This window comes from Fusarium musae, chromosome 2 (assembly GCF_019915245.1).
Source record: "Fusarium musae strain F31 chromosome 2, whole genome shotgun sequence".
Lineage (NCBI taxonomy): Eukaryota > Fungi > Ascomycota > Sordariomycetes > Hypocreales > Nectriaceae > Fusarium > Fusarium musae.
In genome coordinates this window covers 99,735-112,225 of record NC_058388.1, presented here as the reverse complement: position 1 = coordinate 112,225, position 12,491 = coordinate 99,735, and the positions used below count along the sequence as shown (strand labels likewise).

At 50.0% G+C, this 12,491-nt stretch overlaps 7 protein-coding genes across 7 annotated transcripts; 5 read left to right on the top strand and 2 right to left on the bottom strand.

Moving 5' to 3' along the window:
* Positions 1-483: 483 nt before the first annotated feature.
* On the top strand, positions 484-1,744 carry J7337_001978 (uncharacterized protein; the record flags this gene model as incomplete). The annotated part of the gene is made up of 2 exons (XM_044819711.1): positions 484-548; positions 598-1,744. The coding sequence occupies 2 exons, from the start codon at positions 484-486 to the stop codon at positions 1,742-1,744; spliced, it is 1,212 nt and encodes a 403-aa protein (XP_044684011.1).
* Positions 1,745-2,070: 326 nt separating this feature from the next.
* Positions 2,071-2,955, bottom strand: J7337_001977 (uncharacterized protein; the record flags this gene model as incomplete). Its single annotated transcript, XM_044819710.1, has 1 exon — positions 2,071-2,955. One exon carries the CDS (start codon positions 2,953-2,955, stop codon positions 2,071-2,073), a length of 885 nt encoding a protein of 294 aa, XP_044684010.1.
* A 576-nt stretch (positions 2,956-3,531) lies between these two features.
* On the top strand, positions 3,532-4,119 carry J7337_001976 (uncharacterized protein; the record flags this gene model as incomplete). Its single annotated transcript, XM_044819709.1, has 1 exon — positions 3,532-4,119. The coding sequence occupies one exon, from the start codon at positions 3,532-3,534 to the stop codon at positions 4,117-4,119; it is 588 nt and encodes a 195-aa protein (XP_044684009.1).
* An 811-nt stretch (positions 4,120-4,930) lies between these two features.
* J7337_001975 (uncharacterized protein) lies at positions 4,931-5,303 on the top strand (the record flags this gene model as incomplete). The annotated part of the gene is made up of 3 exons (XM_044819708.1): positions 4,931-5,078; positions 5,150-5,253; positions 5,286-5,303. The coding sequence occupies 3 exons, from the start codon at positions 4,931-4,933 to the stop codon at positions 5,301-5,303; spliced, it is 270 nt and encodes an 89-aa protein (XP_044684008.1).
* A 1,675-nt stretch (positions 5,304-6,978) lies between these two features.
* J7337_001974 (uncharacterized protein) lies at positions 6,979-8,653 on the bottom strand (the record flags this gene model as incomplete). The annotated part of the gene is made up of 4 exons (XM_044819707.1): positions 6,979-7,160; positions 7,213-7,397; positions 7,573-8,394; positions 8,466-8,653. The coding sequence occupies 4 exons, from the start codon at positions 8,651-8,653 to the stop codon at positions 6,979-6,981; spliced, it is 1,377 nt and encodes a 458-aa protein (XP_044684007.1).
* A 1,036-nt stretch (positions 8,654-9,689) lies between these two features.
* J7337_001973 (uncharacterized protein) lies at positions 9,690-10,743 on the top strand (the record flags this gene model as incomplete). Its single annotated transcript, XM_044819706.1, has 2 exons — positions 9,690-9,926; positions 10,006-10,743. 2 exons carry the CDS (start codon positions 9,690-9,692, stop codon positions 10,741-10,743), a joined length of 975 nt encoding a protein of 324 aa, XP_044684006.1.
* Positions 10,744-11,542: 799 nt separating this feature from the next.
* Positions 11,543-12,277, top strand: J7337_001972 (uncharacterized protein; the record flags this gene model as incomplete). The annotated part of the gene is made up of 2 exons (XM_044819705.1): positions 11,543-11,784; positions 11,845-12,277. The coding sequence occupies 2 exons, from the start codon at positions 11,543-11,545 to the stop codon at positions 12,275-12,277; spliced, it is 675 nt and encodes a 224-aa protein (XP_044684005.1).
* Positions 12,278-12,491: the final 214 nt, after the last annotated feature.

Sequence of the window (12,491 nt, the reverse complement as noted above, 5' to 3'; positions counted from 1 at the left end):
TCAAGTAAATAGATAGGTGCTTTGCGTGAAGACAAACTTAAGGCAATTGACATGAGAGCCAATTGTCAAGAATTGCTGCGAAACTCGCTATCTGATTTAAGCACTCAGCCACTGCACTGTATTGAAGCTGTGGTGGCAAAGTTGAGTTCATATAGCCGAATCTAGGACTAGAATCCGATCATATTGCCGAATGACCTCTGCTCACCTCCCCACACCCACAGTCACACTTTCCAACCCCATGTATTCCCGAGGCCGGCTATATGCAATTTGTGGTCTTCGGCCGGCTCTTTAACCGCACAACCAACCGATTAAATAGGATTCCGGCCATTGTGAAGCCTGGGGCAATTAAGCCGGTAGGCGACTCAGCGAGTACATTATTTTAGCCCTCAACTCCTTCAAGTGGACAAGTGGACTCATGCCAATTCAGCAGACGAGTATGGCGCTCCGCTTATTCCCCCGCGCCGCAGCACTTCAGCTCCGGAGATGCCCTCAGAGACCTCAGAGTCCCTGGTCTACCACCGTCGCTCGCGCACACTATCGATCAATATGTCATCAAAGTTCAGAAACTGAACAGCCACATGCAACCACAAAGTCCAGGCCCCTTGATGGCATCACTGTGGTCTCCCTCGAACATGCTGTAGCAGCGCCTTTCTGCACGCGACAGCTTGCAGACCTGGGTGCCCGGGTCATCAAGGTGGAACGACCTGGCGTTGGAGATTTTGCTCGTGCCTACGACTCTCGAGTGGATGGACTTGCTTCTCATTTCGTGTGGCTGAACCGGTCCAAAGAGAGCCTGGCACTGGATCTAAAGAATGCCCAGCATATGAAAGTGCTCATGGCACTCCTCGATAAGTCTGATGTCCTCGTTCAAAACCTGGCTCCGGGTGCGAGCTCAAGGCTAGGTTTGTCATATGAGGCTCTGAAGCACAAGAATCCGGGCCTTGTAGTCTGCGATATTTCGGGCTTTGGCGACAGTGGTCCGTACAGAGACAAGAAGTCGTATGATTTGCTTGTGCAAAGCGAAGCTGGTCTTCTCTCCGTCACTGGTAGCGATAATGAAGTTGCAAAAGTCGGCATCTCCATTGCCGATATCTCAGCAGGCATGTATGCATACACCAACATCCTCGCTGCTTTGATGCAACGCCAGAAGACTGGCTCAGGGTGTCGGTTAGATATCTCCATGTTAGAGAGCATGGTGGAGTGGATGAGCTTCCCTTTGTATTACTCATATGAAGGAGCAACGCCACCACGGAGAACAGGAGCATCTCATGCAGCTATCTATCCCTATGGTCCATTCGACACTGGCGGTGGGGAGACGGTCACTTTGGGTATCCAGAATGAGAGAGAATGGCACAATTTCTGCGAGTCGGTTCTCGAGAGGCCGGAACTGAGCAAAGATAGTCGCTTCGCGAGCAACTCGTTCCGAGTGCAGAACCGAGAGGAGCTCAAGGAGATTATTTGTGCCGCTTTCCAACCTTTTAGTGCAGCCGAGGTGCGGGCCAAGCTAGATAAAGCGTCCATTGCCAACGCGACCGTGAACACGATGCAAGATGTATGGAACCACCCACAGCTCCGTGCGAGAGGCCGCTGGACTCAAGTTGATACACCCAAAGGTCACATTCCGGCCCTTGTGCCTCCTGGTGTCGCTACAGCAGCTGAGGCGAGGATGGACGCGGTTCCTGCACTGGGAGAACATACGGCATCAATATTGAAGGATCTGGGCTTCAATTCCGAGATATTCTAATATCAGTCTTGTATTTTTCTTTTTTTTATCTAATTAGTGGAGCATACACAAACATGTCTTGTAAAGGTCCTCTCGTATCAAACACTGTGATAGGATTGTGGCAGGCCACAAGAGGCTTCAGCCCCCAGCGCACAAAGGCAAAGAACACCAATAAACACATACGGGTAAGATACTCTACGCCCTCACTATTACCTAGGATCTAGCTTTTGGCTGAAAAGTTATATATCCTGATGACTGACTCCTCATACCAAACACAAAAAGGATTCAAGTCATCAGACGACTCTCTCTTCACATTAAGTCCTAAGAATAAACAGTGAACCCGTCTTTCATTGCGGCTGTAAATCTTTCCATGTGTCTCTCAAAGCTTGAACATCCATGCCGCATGCCTCGGCTTTGGCCACAACTGCCTCAGCCCTCTTGACCACCGGCACATCAATCATCTTCCCATCCAGAGTCCAAGCACCCCGTCCTTGACCCGCCAGCGCTTTAGCATTCCCAATCATCACCTTGACTGCCCATAACAATTCCTCTTGGGAAGGCGAGAAGACCCTCTGCGCCACCTCTGTCTGGCTCGGATGAATCAGTTGCTTCCCATTAAAGCCAAGTCGTTTGCCGTCTGTGCACTCAAGTTCGAGATGGCGTGTGCCGTCCTCTCCCCTGAAGGATGTTGTCACCAAGTCGATGGCAGAAGGAATTTCGTGAGCGCGAGCTGCAGTGACTATAGCACTGCGGGCGAATAGAAGTTCTGTCAAAGATGGCGTGCGCGTGATGGAAAGGTCGTGGCAGAAATCTTCAGCTGCAAAGGCAAGTCCAGATATGAGCGAGCTCGCGGCACTGATCTCGTTTAGATTAATGAGGCCCTTGGCCGTTTCTATGAGAGCGATGATACTGAGTGGACTGTGATTCTGGCGTAAATGGCGGATCGCATCAGTGACAAAGTGAATATCTGCTGCAGTCTGCACTTTAGGCAACACGATGGTATTCAGCCCAGGTGTGTCTACCACCGCCCTAAGGTCATCCTCAATGTGTTTCGTGTCCGTCGCGTTGACCCGAACAGCTATCTCTCCGATACCTTTGGGCCGGTCGTGCTTCAGGCTCGAAAGAAAACTGCCCAGTGCCTCCCTAGCGTGCTGCTTCTGATCGGGCGCGACCGAGTCTTCCAGGTCGTACGCGACGCAATCTATAGTGAGGCTATGAGACTTGGCCAACATCTTAGGAGAAGATGAAGGCACTGAAATTTCACTCACGTGTCAGCTTCTCAATGAAACGATAATCGCACAGTGGTGCGCTTTTACTCACCGTACAACATCGCCCGTCGAATAAGTGATTTGGATGCCATGGTTGCGATTCAATGCCAACAGCTAAGCAGATCTCAAGATAGGAATCCTGAGGCACGAATGAGATACCAATTACAATCTCTTTTTCAATGAAGTGATGTCGGTACTCACTGTCCGATCCGAAACGCCAAGATTGCCACCTACCGGATCATGGCTTATAGCCGACCAGTCATAGCCGAAGGACAACCGGCATACTCATAACACTACACCCTCGTGATCTCAACGTCGGTCCTCGCAGACTGATGTCCTTAAGTCGAGGCATCGCATTGTCTGGATTCATGATCAGTTAGCTGGTGCATCTACCTGTACTCGAATTCACCAAAAATGATTCGAGAGGCCTTTTCCTTGAGGCTATCAAGGCCCATTCTGAACAATGGCCTCATCTCCACTTCAAGGCACTTGTCCCATAGCTCCCGAAATTACAGCACAGCCCAAGAAGCGGCATCTATCATGACTGAGAACTTCAAGGACAGGCAATTCATCCGTCGTCAGATGCTCGACGCCAATCAAGTGCAAAAGCTAGCGTTAACTCTTCATCGTCCAAGCCTCAGCGGTATCGATATCCAGGCCAAGACCCCTCCAGACGGCACGCCTCTGCCTCCAGGTTACCATTTGGTGTATTTCACCCCGGGAGGTCTAGAGTCAGAACTTGGCGCAGATGGCACTGACGCCTCATTCAATGCCCCATTCCCCTTCACTCGTCGTATGTGGGCTGGCGGCAAAATAGAATGGGCGCCATCCTCTTCATTCTCATCATTGGCCGGCCCCGAGCTTCGGGTGGGAGATGAGGTTGAGGAGGTTACAGCTCTTATCAGCGCTGTGCCCAGGAAGAGTCGCTCAGCGGGCGAGATGGTTCTCGTTGAGGTCAAAAAAGAATATCACGGCCCTAGAGGGCTGGCGTTGACGGACCTTCGGTCGTGGATCTTTAGACCAGAGATTAAACCACTCAGTGAAAATTCAGATATCAAGATGCTGGCCGATGCCGACCTGAGGCAGCCAGCGCTTGTGAGAGATCAAGTCGCCGGAGATGGTATGTGAACGCCTACAGAGCTTAGCTGCTCAAGCTCATCATTCTTTGTCTCCTCACTGACAATGCGCGCCCAATCAGGTAACCCAGTGAGATGGCACCGCTGGTCACCCACCAGCCTCTTTCGCTTCTCTGCTTTGACCTTTAATGGTCACAAGATCCATTACAATGAGGGCTGGACACGCAATGTGGAGGGGCACCCAGGCCTGGTCGTTCATGGCCCACTGAATCTCATTAATATCCTTAATTTCTGGCAAGACTTCCATGGGAAAGGCAAGTTCCCAAGTACAATCGATTATCGGGCACTTTCACCGCTATACGCAGGTCAGATGTATAAGATCCAATGCACAAAGCTAGAACCAGGAGGGCACACGGAAAAGGATAAATGGGAGATGGTGGTCCAGAGGGATGGTATATTATGCATGAGGGGTACAGTTGTAGGCTAACTAGTAAGAAACTAATATAAGCAGTTTACTTGTTAAAAGCAGTGGTGGAATCTTCTATACGCACACAGGAGAGGGAAGTTTTCGATAGGGCATCTCGGGTTGCACAGTCTTGTTCCCAACACAGTTTCATAAAAATGTACCCCCGCAACGCGTTCGGACTTAAAGAGACGCTCCTGCAATTAACCAGTCTGTCGTGCTTAGATAGACTGTGCAGTCATAGTCCAATCTCGGCTACATTAACCACAAGCGATTGGTACGATGTAACTCAATCGGCTATATATAGTGGTTCAAAGGCCTGATCTGCAAAAATCTATACGGGGATAATATGTATATCTTGATGGCTTGCACGCTTGCGTCTTACCAGATAATTTACATCATGGCTCAACACGAAACTCTGACGGTAGCTATGCTAGAAATGGACAGGATCCAGGTGAAGAGCAAGGGAAAAGATATTGCTTATCCTCGATGGTTCGGAGGCACAGCATCATGCGTGGCTGTCGTAGTATCTCATCCATTCGACCTAGGTAGGAAGAGCACGCAGAACATACAAGTCCTCTGTCGGTGCAATGCTAAAGTTTGATGTACTCTCTCGCAGTCAAGGTTCGCATGCAGATGGCTCCGCTTGAAGCAAAACAGAGCCTCCTACGTACCAGTCTAGCCATCGTCCGAGATGAAGGTGTACGTGGTCTATACAGCGGAGTAAGTGCCCCGATTTAATTCAACTTCCTCAGACTGTTCCGGAGTGCTGACAAATAGAGCATAGCTTTCGGCAGGCTTGACGCGAGCATGTGAGATTTACCCAGGCCAGAGTGCCACCGTCCGCTACAATTCGCACAGCAACTGATGGACACGCGAACAGTGACTTATGGTGCGGTACGTATCGGTGTGTATGAGGAGTTGAAGCAGCAGGCTGTGAAGAATGGCTACGGAACAGCATCAAACCTCCTAATACCAATCGCATTTGCATCAGGCTTTACCGGGGCCATCTTGGGCACTCCATCCGACATAGCCAACATTCGAATGCAAAATGACAAATCACAGCCCCTCCGACTTCGCCGCCATTACCGGCATGTCTTTCACGCTTGGGCGCAGATGAAGAAACAGGAAGGCTGGAAATCTTTCTCTCAGGGCATGTCCGCAAACTGCTTCCGATGTGGTATCATGACTGCCAGTCAGCTGGCGTGCTACGACTTCTTCAAGGGGATCCTCGGAAACCAACTGAATAGGCCCGATAGTGCCTCGACGCATTTGACTGCATCGATTGGTGCCAGTCTAGTGGCGACGAGTGTGGCCAGTCCGATGGATGTGATCAGAACGCAAATGATGGGAGTCAACTCAAAGCCTGTTGTTAGAGCTTCTGTATGGGGGATCTTGAATCGTCTTGTGTCAACAGAAGGATATCGATGGCTCTTTCGTGGTTGGTCGTCAAGTTTCATACGGTTGGGTCCACAGACGATCGCCACATTGGTGACCATGGAGCAACAGAAGAAGCTGTATAGAGCATTCGTAGCTCACCAAGACTAGATATATATAGCAGTGGGGCATGGTATGAGTCGATGGGACATGGAATTCGGTAGATGAAATCATAGTATATAACAAGTTGAGCCTCACAGTCAGACTGAAGTCACGATTCATTTCATGTATCTCAAACTATTTTATATTCTCATAATGAACGCCCCATGGTATTTAAACCTAATAACGGCACTGGGTCATCCGTTTGCAATACTGATTCCAGGTTCCAGGTTGATTCATCACCTTCGCATGGCCAATACAACAGATTCAAGAACTGGTCTTCAAAAGCACTTGACTGAGCCTGGGTTTGCGGACTGACGGGGCCGCTCAGAAGCCCACCTCCTGCATGGCTCTCGTCAATATCACCGCCTGGCTGTTGGCCCGGTGCCAAAAGACCACTATTCGGATTGGCCGCGCTCAGGTTACCAGAAGCCCCGTGGAGCCTTTGTGCTATAGACACGTCGAGGTATTGGAGAAAAAGATCTAGCACGTTATTGTTGATTCTCCAATACTTTTGTATTTCTTGTAGGCCTAAAAGGCACATTTGTGCACGGTTCTCGGCGATGCGGCGAGAGACGTCATGTTCTTTCTGTTTGATGCTGATGGTGTGAATACACAGGGCAGCAAATAGGCTCGTGACACTAGAGAGAGATAGAGTTAGTGACGTTTGGTTTCCGAGTGGCAGGTGAGTCTTTGATCTCCCTTCCTACCTATGCATTTGCCCATAACGGAGCGTTCCCTGAGCCAGCATGTCTTCGGCGATTCTGCTGATCTTGGTCGCCGCTGCTACCACAATCTGCCCCGAACTATCGCTCTCATCTTGCTTGATGAAATTATGTCGATGTATGAGAATTCTCAGATGACTGCAGATCTCTTCAGCAAGGTGCTCGACGCGTTCTCAGACAGTGAAACCTACTTATACGCTAGGTGCAGCAGATATCCCCACACAGAAGCCGTCCCGTCTTCAACGCCACGATTCATCTCTTCCGGTAGTCCTTCCTTCCACGCTTGGAGTGCATCGTCCACGGCTCTGAGCTGCTCTGGCGTCGAGGCCTGTTGACCCGGTGCAAAATGTAAATCGACAACTCGGCCAACTATTCTTGGTCAGGAATCCTACGCTTTATCCAGTCATGCCAACATGCTTACGAATCTGTGCCAGGTTTACCATGTTGATGGCGTAGTTGACGTGCTCTGGCTTGCATGAGCCAAACTGTGAGCCATCTGGGCTGGTAACCTCGGTCTCTAGGTCCGACTCAGCCAGCGGCTCAACATCGCAATCGTCATCTCTGATCCTGCTGGGGAGGCCCAGAGAAGCAGCAGACTGTCTTTCCCTGACCTTGGTTGTTCAGAAAGGCATTCACATCTTCAAGTAACTGAAACTCACGTAAATAGACCACCAGATGCGTTTTCTGATACGTGCGTTTGAGGGATCGCTGGTTGCAAATCTCGTCCTTTGCATTGGTCAGCATGTGGTGAGCGGAGGCCTAGTGGTTAGAAGTCACTAACGATCGATGCAGTCCGTGCGACTCGGCTACTCCAATGACTACGCCCAGCCAATACCGAACATCTCGAACGTCAGAAGGTCCACCTCGCCAGAAGCTCAGAAGAAACAAAGACTGGATCAAGGTGAGCCGATCCTTCTCCCAGTCAGCATGGAAAAGCAATCTTGCCCGCGTGTAGAGTAGAGACTTAGCCTCAGCCCGATTGCTAAAACCCATTGACGTGATGGTCGCATCGTCGCAGTACGCCGCCCCAATGAAGAGCATACACTGTAACAAAAGATACGACGCTTGCGAAGCGGCGAGTTTGCGTGAGAACTCTACCCTGTCTAATATTGGGAAACAAGGATGAAACCACGTAAAGTAGGCTTGCAGAGTTGACATGCACCCTTGCATGTCCGGCAGAGTCAAAGCACCTTCATCTTGTAGGTAACGTGACGCCGCGGCACTCAGGTGCTCGATGTTGGCGGGATAATCATCTTCCGATGCAGACTGTGGCGTGTCATGTATAGGGAAGTGAAGTTGAGCCTTCTGTTGTGGAAGGCTCACCCTCGAACTCGGCTGTTGGCCTTGACGAACACTTCCCGGAATCAGTGTGAGAGGGTTTGACTCGCCATAGAAAAGCGTTGCTGGAGCGGTGGTGCTGGTCCCCTGCGATGGGCTTGTTGGGTCTCCAGTGATCAGCTCGTCCTCATTCTGCGGGTGTTCCACGTCTGGAGTGATGTTCTGCGCGACAGGAAGGGAGACCGAAATCGTCTCCCCACCTTGCACGCTAGGACTCACAGCCGTTGGCACCGGTGCATCGCTTTGAATCTGTCTTTTCTGTATTCTATTGTACCTTGTAGTGAGCTGTCAGCACCGGCATTGTCGGTGATTAGCTGCTACTTCGGGACGACTTACCGCCCTCGACGAGAGGGTAACACCTCACATTGGGTCCCGGCCGCTTCGCAGTTGGAGCAGGGGTTACATTGCATCACATTACACTTGACTCGCCGAGCATTGCACTCGCGGCAAGCATGCTTTGCACGGGCTCTCTTGCTGGTGCCTGAGGCTGCTGGCCCGGAGTCAATAGGCCGTCGAGGCGGCATAATAGCCGGATGGATATTTTCAGAGCTTGACCAGAAAGAGGGGCATGCCCAAATCCTCTCGGTGGCAGATTGCTTGGGGAATTGATGCGAATGGATGAAGATTTGCTATCTTGATGTTGTCTCGGCTTCTTGAAGTAACCGAAACTCCACGGCTATGTGGCTTGATATATTCTAATTGGCTGCGGCGTCGATGCGGGGCTGTCTGGACGAGCTAATAACCGAGTATCCGTACTCCGCATGCACTAACTAGATGTTGACCGAGTCGCTGGCTGGACCTGATAACAGAGTCAATATACTGTATCAATAGCAAAGAGACATTGACGTACATATAGCAACATAACTGCATTACACTTCACATTGAAAATATTTTAATTTAAGACAATTTCTACTTAACCTTCGTCGTGGCCTATATTTAATTCAAGGGATTTTTAAGGCTAGGCTGGAACTGTACCTATGCTAGCTTTATTGGGCCCAGTAGGACTAGTACGAAATCCTTTCCCTTCTCATTATCACATGAGTGCCTACCCTAGGTTGTTAGGAATTTATAAATAAAGATATAGAGATGCTTATATACCTTAACTTCTATTAATAACTTAAGTAATAACTATACAAAGACGTATATTATTTTTTTAAATGTCTAATTTATACTACAGTTTATGACCTCACGTGGTTCAAATATATTGTCTCTCTCATCCTATTCATGTTGGCTGCTCAACAGGTAGCGGCATTTCCCCAATTCAGACTAAATGCTGTTAAATAGTGACGTAAACCCCATATTCTTGTTAGTTACTGAATTGCCGCGGCTGGACTCGGATATCTAACCAGGTTCCCGGGCATCTTGCCTTGGCCAGGACGTCTGCTCTCCACAGTGCTCTTACGTATTACAGAACTTATACTTAACATACACTCATACAGAAAATATCGAAAAAGACATATGTATATCTATATTGAAGCTTTCTTTACCAGAAGCCGATCAATACGGGAGACACAGACATAACTCACAAGCCAGCAGACAAGACAAAACTACGTCTGCATCATGCCTAATCAACAGAAGAAGCCGTGCTGGGTGTCTCCAGACATTGAAAAGACCAACGTGGCCAAGTTTTTGAGCTATGTTAACAGAAAGCATAACCTTGATATCAAGACGTACGAGGAGCTACACCAGTGGTCCGTTAACCCGCTCACCTTGCAGGACTTTTGGCGAGACGCATACACGTACCTAGAACTCGCACCAGTGGGTTCCGACATTGTCGGGCCCATGATGGAAAGTGATGTGAGTTGCGATAGCGACATTGAAGAGCTTTCGAATAAGCTGGGTACCGTATGATGCTAATTCGGGGCGTCCACCACAGAACGATGCCGGTCTTTTCCCGCCTCCCATCTTCTTCCCCAACGAGCGCCTGAACGTTGCAGAGTTGTTATTGCGCAAGGGCGCAGACGGCAAGGTGGCCATTCATTTCGCCAGGGAGGACGTCTCGGGTATTGAGCAGGTCACATGGGGCGATCTTCGCGGACGAGTCAAGAGGACAAGAGACGCAATGCTAAACTCGGGCGTTCGCTCCGGCGATGTGGTTGCGGCTGTCATTACGAACTCGGTCGATGCCATGGTCATCTGTCTCGCCGCCCTCTCCATCGGTGCCGTCTGGTCATCGTCGTCGCCTGACTTGGGTCCTGATGCTATTCACGGTCGATACAGTCAGGTCAATCCCAAGCTAGTCTTCGCCGACGATAGTTATGTATATGCTGGAAAGCTGGTCAAGCTCGGCAATCGGATCGAACAATGGGCAGAGAGGCTTGGGAAAACAGGAACACAGCTACGCAACGTCGTTGTGATTGCCAATCGCGGCGTGGAGACAGACTGCTCCAAGATATACCGTGGCTGCACCCACGAGACGTTTCTCAGTAGAGGTAGCGGTCAAACGCTTGAGTTCCAACTACTCCCGTTCTCGCACCCGGCGTTCATTCTTTACTCGTCGGGCACGGTAAGAAAGCCTATAGACGCCGAACTGGGCATTTGCAAGCACCCAAGAACTGACATGGAACAAAATAGACAGGCAAGCCGAAATGCATCGTGCATAGTGCGGGTGTAGGTGATCTATCATAGGCGCAAGCGTCCAAAAGATTGTGTGGGAGCATTCGCTAATTGATTTAATCGCCAGGGTGTTGCCTTGAAAGCCCGAACCGACTCGATTATCCAGCACGACATACGAAGTGATGATGTTATATTCCAATATACAACAGTATGGTACCTTTTCTCCAGCTAATTGTAATTGGTCTCTAATGAAAATGGAAGACGTCCTGGGTTATGTGGCTATTGAACTTTATGAACCTGGGCTCGGGAGCTTCGATGCTTCTATACGATGGCTCCCCATACCATCCTCGACCTACTGTTCTTTTAGAACTTGCGGAGCTCACTGGGTAACTAACAAGACCCCAGCGTCTCATCGGACACGCGACCTAACTTGATCAACAGCGTTACCGTCTTCGGCACATCCCCTAGATATCTTTCTGACCTGAGGGCGCGGTCGATTGAACCTCGTAAGTACAACTCGGCCCGCCTGGACCCCCGGGTTCGGTAGGACAGGCAGTGCTTACTCAAGGAATCTGCAGGAAAACAATTCAATTTGAACAGGCTCCGTATAGTGACATCGACCGGATCTGTTCTTTCCCAGGACTTGTACCATTGGTTTTACGACCAGGGTTTCCCACCGAAAGCTCAGCTTATCTCTATGAGTGGAGGGACAGATATTGCTGGCTCTTGTAGGCTCCTCCTTGAACCTCAGCTCGAAAGCCATGTAGCTACTACTTGCTAACATCTGATTGCCAGTCGTGGGAGGTACATCGTTGCTCCCCGTCTTTGCTGGAGAGATACAATGTAAGGCTCTAGGTATGGCGGTCGATATCTATGACCCGGAAGGTGCCGGAGGTGTTTCAGTCGAGAAGTCTGGGGCTGCCGGCGAATTGGTCTGCACCCAGCCCTTCCCGAGTCAGCCTCTTCAATTCCACGGACCGGGCGGCCTAGAGAAGTACAGATCCTCATACTTTGAGCGTTTTGGTCCGCGGGTCTGGTGTCAGGGCGATTTCATACAGCGCCTCACTGACACAGGAGGACTTCTCATGCTGGGTAGATCGTAAGTGACGGGTGGCCTTCTCACGTGCTCTCTTAGCTAATATCGATGTGTCTTTGGCAGTGATGGTGTTCTCAACCCATCGGGCGTGCGTTTCGGCTCCGCAGAGATCTACGCAGTCACCGAGACCTTTTCAGATATATCGGATGCGATATGCGTTGGCCAGAGGCGGGCATGCGATAGTGACGAACAGGTCTTGCTGTTTATCAAGATGAAGCCAGGCTGTTCCTTTACCCAAGATATCCAGCAGAGACTTAGGGCCTCCATCAGGGACAAGTATACCCCCCGTCACGTTCCCAAGTATATCTTCGCCGTAGCAGATATTCCCTACACCATCAATGGCAAGAAATGTGAGATTAACGTCAAGCACATTGTCAGTGGCCGTGCAGTCGCGGTCAGCAATACTGTGGCTAATCCCCAAGCATTGGAACTCTATAAGCGCTTTCAGGATCTTCCGGCTGAAGGCAAAAGGATCGGGGCGAAGGCAAATTTGTAATTTTGTCTGGTGGTGACATTTTGAGACATCAATCGCGGTGATGAGTTTCGAGTTTTATTTCGTTGCTCTGACAGCCACAGGTGTTTCTTCGGATTTCAATGACGGTGGATTTCTCTTTGTCACGTGGGCGATTCCCTTCCGAGGCTGAATTTCCGAAACAATTACGCGCCATTCAGGAAGATGATAATATGCCCGACCTGAGCTTCTTGACAAA